This window comes from Paracoccidioides lutzii (assembly GCF_000150705.2).
Source record: "Paracoccidioides lutzii Pb01 unplaced genomic scaffold supercont2.1, whole genome shotgun sequence".
In the NCBI taxonomy this organism is placed as follows: Eukaryota; Fungi; Ascomycota; class Eurotiomycetes; order Onygenales; family Ajellomycetaceae; genus Paracoccidioides; species Paracoccidioides lutzii.
In genome coordinates, this window is record NW_015440947.1 from 1,603,910 (window position 1) to 1,628,399 (window position 24,490).

The following is a 24,490-nucleotide window of genomic DNA, read 5'->3' on the forward strand; positions in this document are numbered from 1 at the left end:
ATTAACATGCGTCCAATACCCATATTGGGCCCCCAATTTCCGTGTCCAGATGTATATCTCATGTTCGTTGTGCGTTGACAAAGTTATGTGGTCCAACAACGGGGGAGGGACATTTCGTAGAGGTTGATTTGCCAATGTCATTCGCTAGCTATGTGGCAGTGGGCTGGCCGGTGGACATTTGCCGAGCTTGTTTCGTAAAAATTTTCCAACATTTGTCGATCCATCCAGCAAGCGGAATGCTTGTTGCAGCAGCTGTTGCTGTAGTAGTTGTACTACAGCTTGCCTTGGGCATGAGTCCTGCTTGGGTGCAAGAACACCGTCAATAGATCCTGTCAAGTGGGCGAGCGGTTGCAAGCTCAACGTTCTATTGCAGAATGTTGATGAGACTTTAGCCAATATAAGGCGATATAATGGGCTAAAGCGAACAAGGAGCATCCACCCAATTGCAGTCGAGTTAAAGAACCAGATGGTTCGAGTAGAATAAAAGAAAAATAATAATTCATTAAAACCCCATGTCCTCTCAGGTACGTCAAGAACACACCTGCTGAGTCCCAGAAAACGAACCCACATCAGACCCTTCATCATGACCACCCAAATCTGGCGGACTGCTCTCAGACCTGAGAAACGGGGCGGGTGGAGATACAGTGAAGTTGCTTGATGATGTTGAATTTGACCTTTCCGAACGCTGGCGGTGAGCAGAGCCAAGCCCCTCACTATCAGATGTGGGTGTAGGTGGAGAATACGCGATGTTGGGGTTAGCCGTCAACTCATCTATCTCTTCCCTGGACTCCGTGGAGTCAGTTCGCCTGTGACCACGAGCACCCTTGACCCCGTAGGGTGGGATAACGCGTGAGTCCGGGCTTCCTGAGGGCGCCTCGAACGAGGCAGATGAGAAACGGAAGCTTGGAGAACGAGAGACAATGCTGTGAACGCGGGGAAGTTCAAGGTAGCTGGCGACGGTTCCTAGTGCGTTGCTGCGGGAGAAGAGGACGAGGCCGAAGCAGATGACGACGAAGACGCTTTGGATGATTGAGATTCGTTTCTGGAAGACAAGCTCGTCGGCAAGGATGCCAAGCTGGGTACTTAATGCGAAAACTTCTTGGTGGTACTGTCGCCGTTGCTGTTCGAATTCGGTAGCGACGGAGTGCCAGACTTGGTCGTATTGGTGGCGGAATTCTTGGAGTTCGTGCAGGACTGTTGTATTTAGATTTTCGAGGAAGGTGGAGGTTTTTGCTAGTTGGCGCTTTTCTACTTTGTTGAATGCGTCTCGGAGGATTCGTGACTGCTCTTCAATGTATTGCAAGGAGAGTGAGGAATTGGTTTCCAACATGTGTAGACGCTTGTTAACGGATTTAAAGAAAGATTCCTGAGTTGTGGGGTTGGGTGGAGGTGGTTGAACGGTAGTGGAGGTTTTGAGTGACTCTGTCGAAGAATCGTGTTCAGCTTTGTTGGGTGCACTGGAAGATGCCTCATTTTGAGACTCTTGCGTTTGATTTTGGGCGCGGGTGTCGGTTTCAGTAGGTGTGGCAGTAACTGTCGAGTTAACGTTATTTGAAGATGCTTCAGCAGTACGATTCGCCCGTAAACCATTGCCTGTCATCTTGATGGGACCAGCAGGCTTGACGCAATCTAGCTGAACCGAATTGACTGATCTGTTTATTGCGCGAGGTCCCTCCTTGAAGGCACACATCTTAGCTTGTAACGAGAATCTCTCAATGCTGGTCTTTCTCAATGAACAAATATCCTGTAGTTTTTGAACACGAGTTGGTCTCACATCAAGCTCGTCCACCATTTCCGATTTCGTACCCTCTGCATCGACAATGTTGCTCTGATTACCAACGATTGAATTATCCCGTGCTGGCTCTGACGCAGCATCTGTCTGTATCTGGGCTGTATTTTCCTCCAACCGACCGGCTTCTCCTTCATTTTTGTATTCCTCCAACATAGTCGTGCCATGAACCCGAATCAAACTAACAGGGCAGTAAAACTCGTTGCCGTAATGACTCAAAAATTCAATTTTCACGTATCTTGCCCATATGAGAGGGTTCTCAACTGCGAAGGCTTGGACCTCTCGTGTATTGACAGCCTCATACGTACCCAGATCCTTCCACATATCAGGTTGTTTTGGAGGATAACGATCCGAGACACTAACTTTGAAGGTACGGAAAATTGAGCTGAAAAACTCGTAGTTGGCCAGAACGATAGTATCGATCAAAATGTCATCACAAAGCTCGATTATAAGAAATTTATCTTTAGCCCGACACTCGTTAAGCATGTAACTGTCCTTATTTTCGATTAGGACGGACGAGGCCCCGGTACACTGCGGATTAGTCTTGAGAACGGTAGCAGCACAATCAAAAGATGCGTAATTAAATCTCTCCTTGCACGTAGTCCCCGCATCCTTCCTTGGAGACACAGTTCCACGAGGAGCAGCATTAGTTTGCGTTGCGCCTTTTGCTTCTCCCGTAACAGGACCGGCGCTATCTTTAAGCGGTGATGGGTGTTCATTCCCAACCTTCCGTTCCCAGGATGCAGGTCCTGAATTTTCAGGCGCAAATCCCCCAAAGTCTAATTCAATCTCTCCATCCTCACCCAAGGAGTCCAAAGAGTTGTCAATGCCTGTGGGGCGCTGACGTCCATTCTCAGATCCTGCAGCATGGCGATGTCCGTCCACAAGCTCCGCGGATTGGCCAACTTTGGCCAAATTCTGCTTCTTCCATTCTTCAAAGGAAAGGAAATTCACATTATCGAGAGGCGATTCCGTATCTAGCTCATGGTCTAATTCAGCAGATACTGATGCAGTCGCTGTTACCGTCGCGGGAGGAGAGGGCAGGGTTCCAGACGTAATCAATTTATGAGTATCTGCTGCACCAGATGGTTGCGGCGCATAGTAATCCTCAGCCTTGCCAATGCTGACCCATCGCGGTTCAACGCAGACTGGGTACTGAATGTACTCCAGTTTAATGTCCGTGAAATTCCGAGTAGGGCATGTTGCGTCCAATGCTCGCGAACTAACATTACGATGCCTAAAATCGACATTACCCCCAGCACGCACAGCGGCAAGTGCAGCGAGAACCAAGAAATATAACAAGCAGCCTGTTGCTCGATAATTTGTATTGGAGGGCCGAGGGAAGAGAGAATAGCAACAGGCCATTCTGTATACCCGTACTGTTCGTAGTCTCGTGAGGAGGAAGAAAGCAGATAATCTGTCCACGGATAAAATAGATATCAACCGTATACCAACTAAGCTTAAAGATACCTAATAAAATGAGAAATCGCATCAGCATCAGTTCAATCCAACAAAGAGATACAAAGAAGTTCCAATGCAGGTACATCATCTTAAAACAGTACTCTCTTGCCATAGCTTGTCATAGCTTGTCATAGCTTATCGAGAATGACCATTTGAAAAAGAGAAAATTGGATATCCATTTAATTACTCACGCTTTTTCAACGTCCAAATCCCAGCACCTGATCTGCGGCTAAGCAACTGCAGCACCATAAAATTCAACAGAGATCTCTCGACGACCAGTTCGACAGCCCATTATTCGCTGTTATTTCTCGTGGGGGCTTTCCACCACGATCAAACCGACATTCCAAAGCGTCTACCAAGTCTTCTTTGGTCCTTTTTCGCTCTTCATCGTGTGTTTGACGGGGGGAAACGCGCGAAGATCGGTAATTATAGAAGAACGGATCGCATTCCTCAAAAAGGATTGTAGTGTTAAGTGGGTAACTAACTATATGGGATGCGTGTGGGATGAAGAGACAAGACTAGAACAAAAGTTTGGTTGTTATCTTGAGCAGTTCGACAAAGGTGAAATCTGGCCTCTTTCAAAGTTTGGAGATGGCAAAAGAGATTGATTAATGAACGGCGACACGGATGTAGCTTGAATGGTGGTTCGCGCAATGAACTACGATTTTTGGTTTCTCTTTACTTTCTTTTCTTTTCTTTCGAAGGGGATGGATCGATTCGTCGAAGCTGCACTGCCCCGGTCAAGGGTTGATTGGGTGGTAGGTTTGCAAATTAAGTCCCGCGGATTCAGTAGCCAATAATGATGCTGAGTCCATGCAGAGATCAACGGATGAGGAACAGTAGTTACAAAAAGTAAACTGTCAGCGATTTATTAGACATAAGGGTTGAATTGTCCTGGAGCTGGGGATGAGGATTTCTTGTCATCAGCACCTGCTGCCACTGCCACTGTTGATTCAGTCCGTAGGCCGGAGGAGGTTGATGATGTCGTTGGACTAATTGGCTCCTGGGCAGAAAGAAGATGGGGGATGTGTGGAACTGCGGAAGAGCCGCCAACATAACATACAACAACAACTCCAAACCAACGATGGTATTTGGAGAATCACACAATGACTGCAAAGAGTATGGCTGGCCTATCCAAATAATTGCGTTTGCTGATGACTATACCAAAGACATTGATATTCAATTTATGACAATTTAAAGACATAGTTGCTTCAATTTGCATCCTGTTTGCTCAGTACAGAGAATGCGCCCATATCACAATATGAATTCAATACAGGGTTTCACCATCGATCGAGTCCATGGCGACGTAGCCTCTTGTCCCAAAATATCGGGAGTCATTCCTCCACTTGGAATAAGCGACGGGCGCAAGGAACTGGGATTGTGGTTTTTTTTTTTTTTTTGCACCGAGCCGCAATGTTTTACACGGCAAAACGCTCCCCCCGCACTTCAAACCAGTTATCTAGAGAGCGGCACCACGGCTGTTGCTCCAATCTTGTGAAGAAGAGGGGGTAGTCATCAACCAGCTGTACCCGCGCTGTATTAGACACCGCTGTCAAGGTCAACACCATCCAGCGAAAAGGTGTTCGCATTGTCTTCGCTCCTGATCTACCAGCTGGAAGAGTTTGACCCAGAGGATGTTAAGGATATTAAACGTAGACTGACATCAATCACCGGAACGAAATATGTTTCCGTGTTCTCCGGGCCTCGGGGAGTGAGTTCTCATCTAGTGAAAACCATTTTCGTTTAGCTTTTCTGGCTAGGCAAATATTTAACGTCATTGAATTCAAGATGTGATGTTTGCAAGAAGATAGTTACTTTGTGAAATTGGGATTGGCGTATTTCTTTACACTCAAATCCGCCATGGCTTGCTGATTTCAGCGTCTTTGCCGCAGCTGCCTGCGATGCGACTTCGACTTAACCATCTGATCCCCACAATCCATCCGTCTTCTCCTTCATCGCCTTCTTCTACCAATTCGGTGGGCACCTTTATGGTGGAGGGACCTACCATGTCCGCGATGTCCAGCGGCCACCCTTCGATCTGTATCTCAAACGGCCCGGGCTCCTCCATGTCCAATATGAACGCACTGCGGGTTTTGGATCTCACAGAGTTGCGAGCGAAATACGAAGGTTGGTCGTTGACTACTTACATGGAAGGTGACTTTGCCGGGAACTGCCTTCAGACAATGAGCATCAGTCATTTGTACCAGTTCAGTAAGATAATTTTAAGAATTGCATTGGGCAGATTCAGTTTATTTCAAATCTCTATTTTCATCTTATCTGCAGCTTATTCTTTAGAGACTGTTATGATTGTCAGATTGACACTAAGAATGATAACGCAGAACTATATGACAACAAAGGTAATTTGATTTCAGACACTGTTGACAGAGCTGCGGTTGTAAATATAAACTTGTCCTTTGCACATATAGATCTCAATTTAAAAAATATATTAATGCACAATAGAAGATTATAAATTGAGAATTTATAAATTGATGTTCCGAGAACTTATATTTCATTAAGACTTTGTTTCAAGACAAACAAAAATTACATATCCTGAATACTCTGATTGACTCAAAGCCGAACTACTAACTATGAGATCATACTTGACTCTTTTTAACCTGCATTATCGTGCAGAGCATTTCTTTGTCTAAAAAGCCTATGGCACATTCAAAGGGAGCCACCGACACTCGTTCCGTAATATATAGTTGATCCACAAGCGGGGATTTACATGCCTAACAAAAGGGATGGAGGCTGAGGAGTTTTGACCTCCCATCGGCCTCCTCGCCCTTCCCCGCATTCCACCTCGTTTAATTTCCAAAATAAGGGTCCAGGGGGCCAAGATCAATAAATTAGCGGATTCGAATCAAGATCACACGGACTTTCAAGAAGTTAATTGGAAATAACACAGAGTGGATTGATGGATCCCAACTGAACAAAGTCTGAGGCTTTTGAGTCCGTTCCCCCCCCCACAATGCATATAGCAAAAGCAAGTCACGCGCTCAAACGAACTTCCTTCTTTGCACCTAATCTCCCCCGGTCCGTCGTCAACCTATGTAGTTATTTACCGCCAAAGCCGCCCCAGCCCGGCTGTATTATTGCAAAATTACACAATGAAGATGGATAATGGTTCTTGAGCCAAGCTCAGCCAGTTCCTGACGGCCAAAGATAACCAGTGAACCGTCTCTTGTATCACTTGTCGCTGGCCAGCAGTTTTCTAGTGATCAACTAGTAACGATATTTTACATCTACGGTCTTTCCACGTCAAGCCTTTTTATATCCACGACCACGGGTGTTTCGCGGAGACTTCAGTGCAGATGTATCCTTTTACTCCCTCTCCCCCCGCGAAGTAGATAATGGCGACGAATTCGACGGGGTGCGGTATGGATAGCTCTCATAAAATACCACCACACAGAAGCGGGAGGACTGTCTTGCAAAACATAAGACCAAAGGATTTTCCAGAGGCAAGAAAGATGAACGAGACTCGGTTTTTGTCATGGAAATTAATTTATATTTATTTGATTAATCTGTAGTTATTTCTCACATATTCTCCAAGCTAAGTAAGTAATTTGGGTCTTTTCCTTTTTCTTCCTTTCCCTCCTGTCACCACCAGTTTCCCTTCTTTTGTGGTTTCGTAGCTCTCCCGCCGTTGCTGTCGAAAAGCTTCAATTTCGTTTTTCATTCTCTCTTTTCTTCTTTTCATCCTCTTCTGGCGGCTTTAGGAATAAAATGAAAAGATATCCCACAACCAAATCGAAAGGTTATAGCTTAGAGTACAAAGAAGTATAATCCTTCTCCCCCCAGTTTTGCTGTGTGTGTATGAGTGGTTTAGCAACACAGAGGGCAAGAAGGATTTTAAATTTTGACCTTTTTTCCTTTTTTTTTTTTTTTTTGGGTGGGGGGGGGAGAAGAAACACAAGACGGAAAAGGGGGCGGATAACATAGAGATAGAGAAAGAAAAAAAAAAAAAGTAGGTAAAAAAGGCAAACATATTACTCCCTGATAGACCATGTCCCTTTCACTAGTCAATTAACCCCTTCCACTTTTCAGAATATCGTAAAGTGGCTGACAATAAGGATCGCATGTTTAAATTCTAACTGCCACGAGCTTTTTATTTCCAGGTAAAATATCCTTTCCACACTGCCTTCTTTCTGCTGTTAGCTGATAAAGCTGTGCTGTCTGCTGCTGTGAATTGCCAATGAATAAATGATCCCATGATATGAAAGTAAAAGTGAACGAAAGGGCTGGATATGAAAAGTTACACATAAGCGATATTGATACACCCTCAAAACAGGTCAACTGTAGAGAAACAACAGGACGGACTCAAAACGCCTCTCCAGGGGTAACCAAATGACCATATACCTCCCTAACCGCAACACCATTTCTGGATCCTGCCATGCCAATTCAATGTATACCGATAAGGATGTTAAAGTGTTTTTATAGTACAAACAGAAGATGATCTTGTTAGGACATCCTTGTCTTAAGGGGAGGGAGAAGGTGATGTGAGATATCATACATAAGCAAGCGGAAGCAGGCATAATATAAAGAGCAGAGAGGAAATGGTGGGGGTGGTGGTGGTGGTGGTGGTAGTCGTAGTAAATGTATAATAGTTGGGTGAGGTCAAATAGGGGATTATTAGACAAATGGCAGCAGCAGCAGACAGACAGCAACAACAGGCAGTCCGAAAAACAGTAGTATAAAAGGAATTAATGGAAGAAAAAAGATATAAGGGGTAGAATGATGAGTTGTATGAATCACAGCTGAAAGTCGTTCCAGCCACCAACAAAATCGAGGTCATCAGTGCCATCGCCAGTTCCAACCAAACCCACATTTGCCTGTGGTTGCGTAGGCTCGATTGTGCTTTGCCGCCAGTCAATGTCAAGAAAATGCTGGTCAACATGGCGGTCGTCGAAAACTGTTGAACTCGGGACTAAATCCTTACGCCAGCTCTTTGACATGCATTTTTGCTTTCTGCTGGGCAACGAATTATCCTGTTTACGGTGGTAGCCGCGTCGTCTGTTTCCGAGGGCGGCCCACTTGTCCATAATGGTTTGTTTGGTTGGGGATTGCTTGGATGGGTGCACTGGACCTAGGATATTGTTCTCTCTGAGATTCTCGTTGGCCTTGCGAGGGGTTGGGATAGCAACACCATTCTGATGAGCTTTGGGAGGAGACGATCGAGCATTTATGAACGAGGAACCTTGCACCTCCGAAAGACCGGAAGGGCGATTTCCTTTCTTGGTCGTTTCGCTATCTCGGCTGAAGCTTCGAGCATTTTGTTTCATCCGCCGCTCTAGAGCTTCAATCTCTGACTGCTCCTCATCGTATAGATCACTCCAGCTCTTCGACATTTCATTGTTACCCTTCTCGAAAACTAAAGACATGGCAGGAATTGGTTTTCCAGCACGAACGGGCAGAGAGCAAGCAATCGAGACAGGATATGAGCGGCCATGGAAACGTTGTTCAAAGGGTTGAACAGCCATAGATTTGAACGAGGCACTAAAGGTGGAACCCAGTGCAGAAACCACTGAGGGGGAGCCTGCATGGGCGGAATACCATGATGCGGCTTCTGTTTCAGAAGCGGGGAACAAGTCTTCACAATAACTTTCTGTGTCTGGGATGATAGAGAGTTGTCGTTTTTGCTGAGGTGTTGACTGAAGCGCTTTGGCCCAGGGGAATGTGTCTCCTTGATTGATCTGAGGGCTCGAAATGGACGGCGTTCGAAGTGGCTCTCTATCAGCATTCGCAGTAATAATCTCGCGATCTTCGGTGCAAAAATCATCAAGGACTTCATCGTCAGTGGTGAAGCAAACAGCGCGTAAGATAGCTTGGCGAACCCCGGAGAGGGAGCGTTTATTCGGATCGAGTGCTATGGCATTAGAAAGTATCTCAAAGGTGTCTTGAGACATGTTATGGAAAATGTCAAAGAGTGACTGGCGGTCCCTGGTATAGTCGGCGAAGAAGATATCAGACTCCGTTGGAGTTACGAAAGGGTTTTTCGCAAACAATATATTCAGAAGGCATATGCCAACAGACCAGATATCGGCTTGCCTCGTCGAGTAGCCACTTGGGGTGGGTTCATATTGCTCGGGTGCCATGTAGCGGTCACTACCAACACACGCCTCGTAGGACCAGGGGCTGCGTGTAGCCAAACCGAAATCTCCAAGTTTCATTGAGCCGTTCTGAGAAAGGAAGATATTTTCAGGTTTGATGTCCCGGTGGTAGAGGCCCTTTGAATGCATATACTCGACAGCGCTAACAAGTTGTAGCATCAATTCACGGACATGTTCAGTTTCCAAAGGTCCACGATTGTTCCTGATGGCTTCGTACAGGTCACCCATCGAACAATATTCAAGTACCAAAAACACATGGGATTCCGTCTCAAAAGAGTAGAGTAGGTTGACAATATTTGGGTGGTATCCCAAGCGGGTATGGCATTCTAGCTCTTCGGATCGCTCGTCAACGGCCAGAGGTGTAGAGTCTCCTGACGTCTTGCTCAAGCACTTGATAGCAACCTGGTCTCCAGTCAAGGTGTCATCTGCCAGGAATACCATTCCAAACGAGCCATGGTTTAGAGGAGCGACAGTCCGGAAACGATTGTCCAAGATCTCCCCTGGGGTGAAGTTATCCCTCAAGCATTCCATATTGTCTACGGAGAAATGAATGCCCACGAAACAGGAGAGTATGAGCGGCCAACAAGGAATCGAAGAAAAAAAAAAAGGAGAAGCAGATATAAAATATATATAGACAGGTCAAAATAGCTGTACAGAGAAAAGAGAATATCAAATCCCCTCCGCAAGATGGAGAAAGGGGAAAAACCACCCGAGACAGAAAGACAGAAAAGAAAAAGAAAAGGACGAGAGTAAGACACCGTAATTTGGAATCAGAGGTTCATACAAGATGTTCGAGATCGGTGGCGAATACAAAAGAAATATTGTCGTCCACGACTTGGGACAGTGGATTGTTTACGGTACCGCCGTAAAGCATAAAGAGAGTAAGAAATAGGTAGAGACCGTTAGGATAGCATCGGTGGGTGTCATCAAAGGCTGGTTGTTCGAAAAAGGAAAAGGGAGTAAGGAGAGGAAGAGAGTCGACGGTTGGAAGTCCGACGGTCGAGGAGATAAGAGGAGAGTTTGAAATTAAATCGCTGCGTAACAATGTCGTAAAGGAAATTTGAAATTAGAAGGGCGCATGGGATTTAGAGAACCTCGAGACACCTGGCCAGAAGGTTCATGAGGCAAAAAAAGTTGCTGTTGAATTTGACTTGTCTTTGTCGAGGACAAAGAACCCATACAAACAACCACAACAGAAGACGATGAGCAACAGATCCAGAGGGTGACACAGGCAATATTGGCCTAAGCTTCAGACAACACGAAGATTCAAACGTCAAATACCATTCAGAGTGAATTGTGTGTCCAAAATACCTGTGTAGCAGACTGTCACTGATGACTCGAAGGTCTGTTATCGATAGACTTGTCGAACGGATAACATCTGATGATGGTGGAGGTGCTGGTTCGATGATTCGAATCACGAAGCACGGAGTCGAAGTTGGGGTATTGTTTTGCTGTGCCAGCTGTGTTGCCAAGCAACGAGCTTCTTGATTGATTGTCGGTTTACTCAATGGTTCGAAGGCTCAACCGACCGAAAGCAGAAAGTAAACAATTCACAGGCTTTTGCTGGTAAAACGGTTGACGAAGACCAACGGGGTAAACAGAGCTGGGTATCAGGCCGTTGGGGAGACGCTACGTGCTTCGGCAGATGAGGAGAGGACGGAGTATAGCCGTGCACTACTATATAACGAAGGGGAATCAGGGAATAAACCGTTGAGGACAGTTGATTAGTCGTTGCTGAACTAGTGCACTCTTATGCCGGATCCTCCAAGTTGGAACATGAGATTGATAAGCGGACGAGGCGGATCGGGAGAGGGAGGAGAGCGAGGTGGTTCGGGAATATACGATAGGGAGAGAGGGGAAGAAGAGGGAGAGAAGAGGAAGAGAAGAGGAAGAGAAGAGGAAGGTGAAGAGAAAGGCCTGAAGAAGAAGACAAGGAAAATGAGGATGTTGCGGATGAGTGATGGTGATGAGAGATGGAGCGTAAAGAGGGAAGAGGGAGAGAGGGAGAGAGGAGGAGAAGAAGAAGAAGGAGACGTAGAAGTAGAAGAGCAGAAGGGGGATGACGCTGAGGATCCGGGGAAGGAGTTAACTAACTAGTCTGAGGTTGAGGTGACTAACAACTTGCCTCGTGGGCGGTGTGGTCGGGATGGGTACCTGGGCAGTACTTCAGCTACCAGTCACGGTGATGTGGAAGTACAGCCAGTGGCGGTTCCCTTCAGGTACCCCCAAAGAGAACGTTATGTACCTGCTGACACAACGCAGCAGAAGCCTGCAGAATGTGGTCGAATAGCAAAGGGGCGCGTGGAACTAAGTCTAAGCCCGCCACCCCAAGCCGACGCACGCTCTCCCTTGCAAGGAGGAGCAACCAGACACCACAGAAATGACACAATTGACACGCCCATGGATGGGTCTCCAGTTTCTGGAACGTGCATTTAGGGCTTTGGCAATAACATGGCTGTCTCAATACATTGGTTCTACGAAAAGTTACTCAAGACACCTTTGCCCCCAGGAAGGGATGTGGGCGTGGTTACATTCCGATTATGCAGTGGCAGCAGGATAATGTTACTATGATTTTGTTTACTTCAAGTTCAATATCCACAGTTTCTGTAATGGTTTCATATGTTTGTTGTTATGACCTGGCACAGAAGCCTAGTGAATCGGCTTACCCTCCCCCCCAACCAACACAACAGCAACTAAATAATAACAGCAGCAGATATCCCAGCCATACCTAGCTAGCCCCTGTGAATCCAATGCCTAAAAATGGTCTGTCCGAAAGTGATGGGGATGTGTGTCTCTAGCAAAAAGGGAGGGGGGGGGGGGGGGGTTGAGCTGGTCTGGCCCTACTTGAGGATTACAGTGCAACTGGCATTAGTGGATCTGTGTGTGGGGCCTGCAAGCATGCCCGTAATAATAATACAATGTACATATATGTAGTAATAATGTGCTCTTTGCATTAGCTGCCCCAGCTGGGCCAGCTGGGGCCGGATGCTTAGCGCACTGTATCTTATATGAGGAGGGAAAGTCGGGGACAGGCCGCCTCATACTGCGACCTGCCGGCCGTTCCTTTTTTACCCTTGAACAACGCTAAAGCTGTTCGCGTTTGAGACGGGGTTCTACGGCTTTCCTTTTCCACCTGGCGGCTTCCACGCCACAAGTCAGTCCATCGAGTTCTATTACAACTGTCCAGGGTGCAGGCTGCCATCGCCCGCTTGAGACTAGCTCCAGGTAGTTAATACCCTGCAGCACAGAGTTCATCAAACCATTGGTTGGGGCCAGCAAATTGGAGAAGCCATTGGTTGTTGGGTGTTGGGCTAGTTTCATTGGTGCACTTGCGGTGCTAATTTAGGTTTATGACGCCAGCGCTAAATGAGGGAGATACAGTAGAAAAGCCGTCCATGGGAAAGGACTCCGCGCCGGGGCCGAGGGGGGGGGGGGGTGCGTTGTTTGATGAGTGGTTGGACAAGCTTGCAAAGGTTCCACGAGAACCCTAATAATCATATAACTGGAAGCGAAGCTCCATCTGCTCTTTGCTCTGCATCAAAAGTTCAAACCAAATAGATGACTGACGATAGGACTTCTCGCGGTCGAATCCTAAGGCTAAACTTATGTCAAACTCGTTCACTTGAGGTAGGTAGTTAGTTGTTGACATGCGGAGAAGTGGGGTAATTCGTGAGCATAAACATCCGCCTGGCCGGAAAGCGTTAAGACCCTGTGTCCATAATCTTCGGGCGGTTCGTTGAGGGAAGGCAGGCTGCCATCGAAGAAACTCACTCATGCACAGTTCTTTACGCAGTATGCTGGACCTTGAAGGAATGATGAGATTGGGGCGAGGACAACCACGTCCATCAAATTCCTGCTGCTTGCTGCTTCCTACTCGCTGGTTGCTCTGTCAAGTTACTCTTTGACAACAACAACAACAACAACAACAACAACAACAACTTCTACCCTCACTTTTCAACCCAGCTATAAAACTACCCCTCCATCTGATTGGCAAGTTTCATCTGGCGCTTTGCTCCTCCTCCCAGCAATTCCCAAGGTCCCTTTCCTCCAATAGTACTTGCCCAGGTACCATCTTTCATGAAACGATCCGCTTGGGGGCGCAGTGGTTAGTTTGGCCTACGCATGCAAAAGCAAAAGATGCAAAAAATGCAAAAGATGCACCTGAGACGCCAGTTGCAGAATTCAGCATCTTGATACCAAACAACCCGCCCCTCTTCCTGTCCCCCGTGCGCGTGCGTTACCTTGGGCGTTGATCGGCTACGTGGACGAGGCAAGACGGGGGAAGTGGATCTAATGCCATACATTCCCCAACAGAGATCACCAACCATCATTTTGTCTCATGCCACCCGTCCTAAGTTGCTTGCTTAACTTCCGAAACGTGGAATCATACGTTTGGGCTGAGCTACCTAGTCGAGAATGGGCAAAAAATAATTTTGCCTCGAGTCTTGCCTATTGTGAACTGAGATACACCATCATGCTGCAACGGCGAATGAAGAGTTCTGTTCTCTTTCTTGCGCTTGTTATGGTGTTGTTGGTTTTAACATGGCTCGACCTTCTCAATTGAAACCGGGTCTAGTGTTCTATTTGTTTGACAAGTCACCGAATACTAGGTCAATCCGTTGAAAGATTGAACAGTGGAGTGAACAGTAAAGCGTTTCTTCGAGTATGTTTCTTTTTAGTTCAATCTGAGGCAGAGTTTCTACACTAACCACACTTTCTTAATAGCTGTCACCAAAGGTCTCGAAAACCATATTTAAACCATTTCGAAGTTCTCCCAAGGCTCTACTGAGGTCACCTTGCCGCGGTTGAGCAATTACAATTCGCCGAGTCATTTGAGGATTCGCCTACACTCTATGTTTCTATCTTAACTGTTTATCATTAGTTCTCTATTCTCCTTGAACTATGGATGTTCTATGAATCCTCGCAACTTGCAGGTTTAGGTTTAGTAGAGGTTCAAGATCGCATTTCCCGTTCTAAGCGTCTCTTGCCGTTGCCCTATTATTGGTTCAACCTCCAAAGGGTCCAAAATGACATTCCCGTATCTCTCATATGTTGATCCACACCTTTGACGCCTGGGATTTTGGAGTTGAATTTTCAGACAGAGAGCTGATCTCTCACCCAACGTTGTTCACATCCCATCCATGGATCCAATTAATTTCTACACATGGCTAGCTAATCACTAGCTCAATCGGGATATTATCACGAGTGCAGGAGCAGACCCTTAGTTTCGCGGAGAATGATTTCCGAGGACGTATTCACATCATTTTTCCTCGATGTGCCCCGCACAAAACCGTGGAACTCTTTGATGCTCCCGGACTCGAACCATAGTTAGTTAGACATTGTTTAAAAAGCTCGGTTTCAGTGAGCTGGGAGAGCCATCCACTGGAGCTCAAAACCCAAACTGTCCTTGATAAAAAAAAAAAAAAAAAAAGGTTCGAAGATTGATGTGCTTCATGAGAGATCCCATGGATAGAGAGTATCGACAATCGTCACCATACTATAGGGATACGTTTGCAGATCCCATCACTCATAGTACTATTTCTGTCACTTTGCGTGCTGGTTGGGGATTCATTTTGGCATATCCTAGCTCTCTATGGATCCGTCCTGTATCTGCGACGAAGATCAAGTGATTAAACTGGCACCAGTATTGAGAAAACCTCCGAAACACTAGACGATCATTCTTACCATTCCTTCCTTCTCACCAGCTCTGGTCCATCGACACTAAAACAAACAACTGTTATCACTTGAGCTCAATCCGCCCGCCCGATGAAAGGTCATACATAAATTACTCAAATTTCATTGTGGGTCGAGTTCCTGACAACCTCCATTTGACCACTGTGTAGCTCTCCACGTCTTCGGATTTCGGGCTGATAAGGAAGAGTATGAGTGATAAACTGTCTGGAGATAGCTATCTCCACTACATCACATTCCCCACTTTCCCGTCCACGTAGCCACGGTCCAACATCCCGAAACCTCTCCCATAGCAAACAAAGGATGGATTACTCAGCAGCTTTCACAATGCGTAACATGTTCAATAATAACGACATGATATTTACATGTTCTTTATGTGCCTTGCCAGTTTCCGCGGGTGACTGTTAAATTGTCAGTTGCCCTTTTTGTCCAGTGGTTCACTCCAGACTTTTGCTTGCAGCTGGCTAGCTTTGACTTGCAAGGAAAGATGTGCCGAGGTTTAGAGTTTGCTTCGTCAGAGCCAGGGTACTCATTCAACTGGTACCTGGAGTAGTTAAAGTGATAATAAATAAAGCTAATTAACCAATTCCCAATCAAGTGGGGGGGGGAGACCTTGATCTGAGTAAGACACAAATTCATTTTATCTCTAGTATTAAATTTAATTGGAATTTTATCAACAACAATATAAAAAGAATTTATTTAAAAAAAAAAAAAAATTTAAACTATATTAAATTAAAATTATTCTCTTTTTATATATATTCAATAGTTTTTTATTTATATATTTATAAATTTCTTATAATTATGATATTATAAAATAAAAATTAAATTAATATAATTTAATTAGTAACGCTTTTAAACAAAGAGATTGTAAAGAATAATAAATTTTAAATTTATATATATTTTTTTAAGAATATATATATATTTTATTATTAAGTTACTTATCTAACTTAATCAATCAGTTTTTATATACTTTCTATTAAAGCTTTCATTTTAACTTTATTTATTGTTTTATTCTTTATCTCTTTATTTCAAGTTTTGTATATTTCTCAAAATATTCTATTTTGTATATTTATCTTTCTTTCATCATTTATTCTCAGTAATTTTTACTTTTAAATAATATTTCTATGAATTAATTATATTTTAATATAAATTTATTATAAATTTAATCATATTAAATATTTCTTATATTTTAATTATATTATATTATTATAAGAATTGGCTTTAAAGCGCTACGCAGTGTTTTATTAAGTTTAAAGCTTTAGTGTAAGAGAAAGAGATTATAAAATCTCATATAATTAAAGATAATTTATTATATTTTATAAAGCAGATTTAATGAACAATTTTTACTAAGTCAAATTTAGTAGTTGTTGAGAAGTATTTTCTCTTCAGCTGCAAAGTATTAATGTGAATTTGCATATAAGATCCCGGTTATATGAAAAGCAATCATTTATTAATAGATAAGGGTAAAGTATGAATCATTATGGAACTTTACAGCATTATGAATAGAGGTAGTTTCTTTATTTTCCAAGAAAATAATTGTAAATTCAACTCTGTCCTCTTATTTTTATATAGTTTATTTTTATTTTTATTGTGAGTTAATGGCATTCTGACACTTTAAAAGTAGATTGATAAATTCACTATGCATACAGAGATGGGTGTCCCGCTGCTCGGTTGGGAATTTCGTTCCGTTAGTTAACTAAAAGGTCAAGCGGTTAAAGATGAGAGGGCTGGGTAGTGTAGGCCAGAAAAGGTCCTTGCTGCTATCGCGCCCCGACTATCAAACCTAATATTCTATATTTGCTCTTTGAAAGGTTTTTGGGATGCTCTTTGGGTCCAAATATAGTTATTCTTCGACGTAAGCTTATTTAATGGATTGAATGATACAGATAGTTAACGTGAGCAAGTATGGTATAATATACTTTATGATCAGAGACATCCTTAGTTATCTGCCAGGCCATCGCATTGGCTCCGACGTCACAAATAGAAATATGCAAGTATTACTACACGATGCTGAATTGGTTTTGCTCTGGACTGAGTTCCATAAACCCCTTCCCCCTCCTGTAAAAAAGGTTCTTTTTTCTCTTTAATCCTGGCCGAGGTCTTCAGTTATATGCTTGGATCATCTCGTACGCTTCGCAAATGCCGTCTGATGTCACCGGAGAAGCTCTAAAGGGGAATAGATATGGATCCTCCAACCGAGCCCATGGAGAATTCTTTTTATATAACAGTTGGTTTTCCAGAAGAACAGAGCCGACAGGGCCTAGACGTATGTACCCACCACCGTCTGCATAATAGGCAGGGTCTACAATGGCATTGCAGCTGGTGCTCCTGCTGGTGCTCCCTAGCCATGTCACACGCGACAATTAGAGCTGATATAAATATTCTAGCCGCTGGAGTTGGTTAGAAAAGGACTATGCATGCATTTTGGCTGTCCTCCCCCCTGCCGCCCTATATGACTGTAGATGCAATCCTGAATGCTAATAAACAAATTAGTTAGTGCTGTGCGAAGGGGGAAGAAAAATATTTGCGTCCTTGTGCACCAGTTACCGTTCACTTTACCTTACAGGTGGGCGCAATGCTGGCCTTCGTTACATCTTAATGTGTAGCAACATGTGTCAATTAATACACTTCCAAGTTGTTCCTTGCAACGAAAATATGCTTTTTAATTCTGACCAGGAAGGCCAATGGCTCATTAAATGCCCTAAGACATTTAATGCCTCGGTGAGCTGTTACAAGCTGCTGACTTGGATTTCAGTTTTCTAGGTCGTTTCGGGGATCCGGGGGGACGCTGTTTCAGTGCATTCCTTGACACAGCACCGCCCTTTTTGTTGGACGGTGGAAATCAAGTTTTACATCCACATATCTTATGGGTGCCAAGAGTATCATTGTTGTTGTTGTTGTTGTTGTTGTTGTTGTTGTTGAATTCTTCCTTGGAGCTGACGTGGTGTAAATAATCTTGCTTTACTTTTCTTGTATTATTGACCGCTTTTTTGTTTCAAAGCCAAGTCGACTGATCAACTAACCCGTTGATCAAGAACTATAGTAAGTGCGAATTAGTTGTCGTTTTAACTGTGCAAGACGCATGATCCTCGAAGCTTTGACTTACTGGAATTCTGCTTCTGCACAAAAGTCGTTGGGGACGTGTGGCCGGCGAGCATCCTTCATGGGTCGTGAGAGGGGAGATGATCAATTAACTAGTTATTGGATATCGCTGCTTGTGTGAAACTTCCAGTGGACTTGGAAAAATAGAATCGGCCGTGAGAAATATGCTAACCGGTGGTCTGTGATAACAATAGCCGTCAAGGAACGGAGTACGCTTAAGCATGATGCGTTGAGCGTTGAGCTCATGGGAACCACATGCGGACCTCATACGGACGCCCAAAAGGCCTTCCCCAAAATCTTGCGATATAACTAATTATCAGCTGCCAAGACCGATGTAATTTAGTGACGCTCCGGGGCTTGGGATGAAGTATCGCATTCCTATTTCTTTCGATCTTCATATTTCATTTTTGGAATACAACAGCCGCTGAGTACCTGGTATGTATATACCTGCTGTATGGGATCAACAAATTCGATCAATCACGCATAGATGTTCTATTTATGCGGTACACACACTTACGCAAAACTTGTTGACATGTTGGGCAATGAGAAAGGGTACGGGTGTGTTAAAAACAAATCGGGACACAGAATATCCAACATCTTTCGCACAAATCAAATCCTGGTCTCTGCAGCACTACGCGGCACATTTCATAGCACAGCATATCACAGAAAAATAAGGAACAAACTCCGTGTGAACGTTGCGACTCGCGTGAAAAGCAGGAGAGACGGACCAACGAACAGCCTTCAACATGCGCTAGAGATTGGTGATACTTTGCATATGCATATGCGACTTGCAAGTTGCAGCTTGCACTGTCTTATGCACATCCTTCATGCCTCCAAGAGAAGCTGGACCTGTCAACATTTGTGGTTCGATTGGGGATCGAAAAATGCTTCGATTGTTGTCATATCATTGGGCAGAAATGCAGCTTCTTTCTCCAAATCATGTCCCCATGGCTCAAGGGCCACAACACCTATTGGTGGACAGGTTTGAAAGCGCATTTTTATTTCCTTCTGGGGGGTGGGAACACATAGTTAACAGGCGGATGTGCCTTATGCCTGGTTGCTGGTATGTCGTTGCATTCACATCACGAACACGGAGGCGGACCGGGAAATAACAATGCCTGTCCTGCCACGAATTACCGGTCTGTCAGGTCAAAGTTCCAAATCCACGGCTTCAATAAAATTAAGAATAATAGTCGAATATTATTCATGCGATTGACCAGCAAGATGGCTGAGTATGAATCGATGAAGATCATGATGACACAAAAATTCGAGTGTCAATGTAACTAACTTTCGTCAGTGGCGCCTCACACGACCACTTCCCAACCCTTTCTCTCCTCAGGGACTTCCAAGCTGGGGACGTGAAGGATTATCCCCATGATTTGAGAAAGTTAAAAGAAAAAAAAAAAAGCCAAAAAAAAAGCAGCTTTATAGATGCTTAAATTATTATTCTAGTCGCTTTGGCGGGAAGAAGATCTAGCATGGATTGGTTTAAAGGTTCAAATCAGGATTTCTTCAAGGTTCCCAGCAACGAGACTTTTAAAACTGCGGAAACTTAAAGAGGACCGACCGTTTGATCATGGGGTCAATCAGTATTCAATAAGGCAGACTTGGTTGACAGGAAGTCTCTTCCCCCGGCTATTGTGAATATTTTCGAGTTTGTTTTTATCTTTCTTGAAATCAATTCATTGTGCCGGCCGTCTGATCAGCTCCCCAGGATCCCCAATTCCATACCCGAGGAAAGCTCAAGGAAAACGACAAGTAACTACCATTAACGATGACAACATCTTGACCCATTCATTATATACTTCAAGATTGCATAACCACGATCAGGAGTGGTGCCACCCTCGCTCCAGTTTTTGAGTTGAGATATATCTCACTGATCTTGGGGCGGCCGATGTCGCCCTTGTTCTCTGGAATCGACAAATCAAGCTTATCGTCCATCATATTAATGCACACGCACCATGTTGGCAAATACGAACTGGAGCTTAGGAAGCTTAGGGACAAAACTAGGCGAGCTACGGAGATTATTGGCTTCTAACGGTTCTAGATCTTCTTTCGCATGTCTGTCGTTCTGATAAACTCATGATTAGAGAGTGCTGTGTAATTCCGACCTTAGGCACCATCGCCATGGAGGGATAAATTTGTTTCCATTCGATATATATTCCGCACAAAGGCAGTACGTGCCGCGTTGTCTGATATAACAACTGCTAGTGGTTTTGCGGAGTGATAAATCAAACGTATGTTCTGTTATGATGGTTCCATGTGTTCAATATGAGTGCATGGCTAAATCGCCATCTTTATGGATTTCAAGCGACAAGCAGGACAGAAGGTCACAGTAACAGAATCGTCTGATACCTGCTCGGGAAGTTCCCTTGCTCCACACAAGCCTTTTACTGCAAAGAGCACTGTCCCTTTTAGTCTCGCGCTACTTGAAAGTTGGGAGTTGCAATGCACCTGTGGAGTGCTTTTTCGTATATGCGTGAACCGAATTTGGTAAAGAATAGTGACAACATAAGGTTGGTGATGCTTGTGGTAGGAGACAGATATCGAAGCTTAGGATAAATGGGCTGCAGAGCTCACAACTCAGCTCATAAAGTTAACGATGCACCTCCATCTTGTTGGTCTGGAGGGTGAAATTCTGCCCAACCCTGTAAACTGAGGGCTGCCCTTATTAATCAGAAAGGACAACATCACCCTGGAGTAGTTGTTGTGGCTCTTGTATCCCTAATGGGTCCGCACTGTGCCTGTATCATCGAGGGAACCGTCAACGACCTTGCCCAAGAGCCCAGGCAATCTTCACACTGGGAGTCAAAATGGTACACACGGCCTCAACACATGCCCTTAGCAAGCCCACACGCAAACCATTGGGTTGCAAGTGACTCGAAAATTCTCAATCAGTCGTCAATTATGCCACCTTCTATCAGGCAAATCATCAACACTGAAGATGTAAAATGCAGTCCTTACAAGAACTGGGTTTGCAGTTCCTGCCGTGAAAGTAAGTTAGGCCTGGCGCTTTGTAGTTGCTCCGGACAGTCAGTTTTACATTCAACCTGAGTGGATAACAGTCAGATGTATCTATCTTCCCGCCCTCACCAGCAGAGAAGCCCACGCCAGCCACAGCGGGATTGAAGTGTAAAAGCAAGAGATGGTGATTCCCCCTTTCCATTCAAGCTAAAGCTTGAATGCAAAACTGAGACTTGGGGATGCGCTGGTGTCAATGCAGATGTATGATTAATGCAAGGGATGTATATCACTGAAAATCGGGACATCCTGGATAACAGCGATCAGGGCTGGATGAATGCCCTAGGTATATCCACATTTTTTTCTTCCTTCTTTTTTGGTGTCAATATATGCACAATCTGCAATCATTTGTCGCATCCGTATGCAGGGATTTCGAAGGTTAACGCTTCGAATATTGAGAAATACAAGATAAATCGAAGGATGGACATGAGCATATGTAAGTACGGTGAACATGATATCTATATACCGAAGAACATACTTCATAGGAAATAATCAACGATGTGCATGTCATGTCTGCGGAGTGAAGTCTGGTAAACGTGATCATAGAAAATTAAGATCATGTGACTTTTCCATTCCGTAGATGCTTTTGACAGACACTCCGTATGGAAGATTAAATTGAGAATTCGGTTATTGAAAAGACTCTTAAGGTATGACACTCACCGGATTGTTGGCGATTTGCTAATGGCTAATAGCTAAAATCCAACAACTATTATGGCAAATGGATTGCCCAAGATAACAAACGGGATCTGGTGACTATGCTTCTGCACCAAAGGGGAATTGAAGGTGTCTCTAACATTGGTCGAGAAACAGAGGAAACGGAAAGAAAAATAATGATATTCTTGCACCCTTCTTTATCACCTGGATCAATAAATGTCCCAAAATGTTCCGTTCATAGAAATGAGACGGTTAAACAGAGAGTCTCTTCGCCCGATTGCTGTGACTTGATACTGTTGCTCCGCGTTCTTCCCCGAGATCGCCAAACCGTCAACCACCTCTTTGTTAGGCTCTGACCATCCCACAAGCAGTTTCTCTGTCCATCCCATAACACTAATCTTCTTCAATACTTGAATTTCATTAATTGAAATTGAAAACAAGATAGTCCCTTTCTTCTTCCCTTCTTCGATGTTAAAGTCCTTGGATTGTTGTCCCGGTTCGGTGGTAAAATAAAGCATTAATGGTTGCGTTGAAGGAGGCGACGCGATGATGATAGCTCCCTTCTGCCCCTTGTACCTTGCTTGCTCTAAATGTCGTGGGTGAGGTCGACTGTGAAGATTGGCGTTTCTTGCGAAGTATTCCAAGATACTGCTTAGAAGCCATTGACCCAAGAGCGGTTTTAGTGTAATCATAAGCAAGCTTCGTTTCAACTCCGGCCTCAGTGGCTCCTCTAAAGAAGTTAGCAATCGTAGTACCCCAGGTTTTCTTTTCCGGCTCCGCCTTGGCTGGGGATTTCTCTCCGGTTTCGCTGGAATTTTCTGGCGATTCTGGGTTGATGTCAGCATCTAAGAACTCCTGAGGTAGTTCTTCCTCTGCTGTGGAAACAGACTCTGATGTTTTTGATTTCAAAGAAACGGGAGGAGCTGGGACGGGATAGCCGCACGCTTCTCCAATTCGAAAGATGGTAAGGGTAAGTTGAGCGTTTGTTGGTACACCTCTAAATATGAGGCTACATAGGGATGGCTTAGAGACTCATTCGTGCTTCTCACTCTGGAAGGGAAATTGATTGCTAACTTACTTTCCTCCTTCCCCTTTCGCCTGCGTCGGATTGCGTGGCTTCCGATCCAATAGTCCTGTGGCTTTACCGATAATCGGATCCCCAAAGAAACCAAATCCCGCAAGAAACGTGCCTGTTTTGATGAATATATAACTTGGTGTTAGCAGGATAACTGCAGTCGCAAAACTTAAGAGAAGCGCTATTCGTATTCGAGGCCAACTCGATATGAACGGGGGTTTTGGAGAAAGGGCACTGCCAGTCAGAATGTCTGCGAAACATTCCCCCTGTTGGGAACTAATTGTGCGAACAATGGCATACTTGCTGAGTCTTTCGTATACATCCGAAAAACCATCAATCAACACCGTTATCTGTATTGCCTTTTCCCGGATAATCTCCATCATATGCTCCTTAGTCTTGTCATGTTCCTCACTGGGCATACCGCCACGGGAAGCGGTTGCCGCATCTGCTGTTTTAGACGCGATGTTCGCAGGATCTCCTAAAGATGAGGTTTCATTTTCGTCATCTGCTTGCGCTTCGTCGTCATATTTTCCACCAGCGCATTCCAAAGCCAGACGGGAGGCACCTGAAACCAAATTGCTGGCCTCTTACTCGACTGCTTCACCCTTGAACTTCTCGGGAGCGCCTGTGACGGTGCCCTTTGATCCCACTACACCAACTTTCGGTTGTTGAGCACCGCCAGTTTCGGAACTGACTAGACTTACTGGTACCGGAGGAAATAGTAGGATTTGAGATGAAGGAAATAAAATTAACACAAGCAGCGTGCTGAGAGCTGTTGGTATTATAAGGTCCAGGACCCAAGCAGCAAAATAGACCTTGGTAGGAGATTTGAGAATTAATTAGCAAGGCAACTCTAACGTTTAACTACCCGGTTTTAATGTTTATTTACTACTTACCACACAGAACGCTGCTGTTCGCCGAGTCTCTTTCCACGAACGCAGTCGAACAAAACGTTTGGAAACGTTAATGAGCCAATTACTACCATTGCGTAAAACCGCTCAATGGCAGACCTGAGCGTATCTGGCGAGAAACCTTCCTCCTTTGTCCTATATAGGTCGAAATCACCCGGAGGAGGGGCGGGCACGGCTTTGACGTTGTGGACTTGCTGCGACATTTTAGATCTCATTTCCCACCCGTTTCGACCATGGATCGAGATCCAATAGGTTACATGAACCTACATCGTTGAACCACCTGATTAACATCCAAAGGTCCTCGTTTGAGAGCCCTTTCACAGGAGATTCATTTGTGCCTGTCGGGGATCGCCCCTGAGGATCTGAATCCGCTCTCTGGTTTTCCCGGAGCACTTTCTGCGCCGCCTTCTCAGCCAACCCATGTTCGACTTGCTCTATTTGGGCAGATGAGGTAGCTTCAGCTGTTGAGACTTGCTCCTCTGGTTTCTTGTGGATAGGGACAGGGTTGTGCTTCGTTGTCGAGTCCTTCTCAGCCATTGCTGGTGGTTCTGTTCGGGATATCCAAAATCCCCGACCTGGCAATATAATGTGTGATGATTGTTTTCATTTTAGATTTAATGTCCAAGGAACTGACATTAAATTGTTGGGAGAGCAAGCAGCAATTGGCCGCAACGCCACC

General features: G+C 44.7%; 8 protein-coding genes across 8 annotated transcripts; 3 read left to right on the forward strand and 5 right to left on the reverse strand.

Annotated features, from left to right (window-relative positions):
• Window positions 1-529: 529 nt before the first annotated feature.
• PAAG_00438 (Sad1/UNC domain-containing protein) lies at window positions 530-3,154 on the reverse strand (the record flags this gene model as incomplete). The annotated part of the gene is made up of 1 exon (XM_002797853.1): window positions 530-3,154. One exon carries the CDS (start codon window positions 3,152-3,154, stop codon window positions 530-532), a length of 2,625 nt encoding a protein of 874 aa, XP_002797899.1.
• Window positions 3,155-5,256: 2,102 nt separating this feature from the next.
• Window positions 5,257-5,616, forward strand: PAAG_00439 (hypothetical protein; the record flags this gene model as incomplete). Its single annotated transcript, XM_002797854.2, has 2 exons — window positions 5,257-5,461; window positions 5,534-5,616. The coding sequence occupies 2 exons, from the start codon at window positions 5,257-5,259 to the stop codon at window positions 5,614-5,616; spliced, it is 288 nt and encodes a 95-aa protein (XP_002797900.2).
• Window positions 5,617-7,998: 2,382 nt separating this feature from the next.
• PAAG_00440 (serine/threonine-protein kinase ksp1) lies at window positions 7,999-9,888 on the reverse strand (the record flags this gene model as incomplete). Its single annotated transcript, XM_002797855.2, has 1 exon — window positions 7,999-9,888. The coding sequence occupies one exon, from the start codon at window positions 9,886-9,888 to the stop codon at window positions 7,999-8,001; it is 1,890 nt and encodes a 629-aa protein (XP_002797901.1).
• Window positions 9,889-11,109: 1,221 nt separating this feature from the next.
• Window positions 11,110-11,454, forward strand: PAAG_00442 (hypothetical protein; the record flags this gene model as incomplete). The annotated part of the gene is made up of 1 exon (XM_002797857.2): window positions 11,110-11,454. One exon carries the CDS (start codon window positions 11,110-11,112, stop codon window positions 11,452-11,454), a length of 345 nt encoding a protein of 114 aa, XP_002797903.2.
• A 987-nt stretch (window positions 11,455-12,441) lies between these two features.
• PAAG_00443 (hypothetical protein) lies at window positions 12,442-13,132 on the reverse strand (the record flags this gene model as incomplete). The annotated part of the gene is made up of 2 exons (XM_015844016.1): window positions 12,442-12,694; window positions 12,861-13,132. 2 exons carry the CDS (start codon window positions 13,130-13,132, stop codon window positions 12,442-12,444), a joined length of 525 nt encoding a protein of 174 aa, XP_015700351.1.
• Window positions 13,133-17,930: 4,798 nt separating this feature from the next.
• PAAG_11108 (hypothetical protein) lies at window positions 17,931-18,206 on the reverse strand (the record flags this gene model as incomplete). Its single annotated transcript, XM_015846813.1, has 3 exons — window positions 17,931-17,984; window positions 18,072-18,085; window positions 18,155-18,206. 3 exons carry the CDS (start codon window positions 18,204-18,206, stop codon window positions 17,931-17,933), a joined length of 120 nt encoding a protein of 39 aa, XP_015703617.1.
• A 2,671-nt stretch (window positions 18,207-20,877) lies between these two features.
• PAAG_00445 (hypothetical protein) lies at window positions 20,878-21,695 on the forward strand (the record flags this gene model as incomplete). The annotated part of the gene is made up of 2 exons (XM_015844017.1): window positions 20,878-21,096; window positions 21,657-21,695. 2 exons carry the CDS (start codon window positions 20,878-20,880, stop codon window positions 21,693-21,695), a joined length of 258 nt encoding a protein of 85 aa, XP_015700352.1.
• A 339-nt stretch (window positions 21,696-22,034) lies between these two features.
• PAAG_00446 (hypothetical protein) lies at window positions 22,035-24,348 on the reverse strand (the record flags this gene model as incomplete). The annotated part of the gene is made up of 7 exons (XM_002797861.1): window positions 22,035-22,555; window positions 22,581-22,834; window positions 22,904-23,465; window positions 23,505-23,590; window positions 23,654-23,715; window positions 23,802-24,005; window positions 24,079-24,348. The coding sequence occupies 7 exons, from the start codon at window positions 24,346-24,348 to the stop codon at window positions 22,035-22,037; spliced, it is 1,959 nt and encodes a 652-aa protein (XP_002797907.1).
• Between the last annotated feature and the right edge of the window lie 142 nt (window positions 24,349-24,490).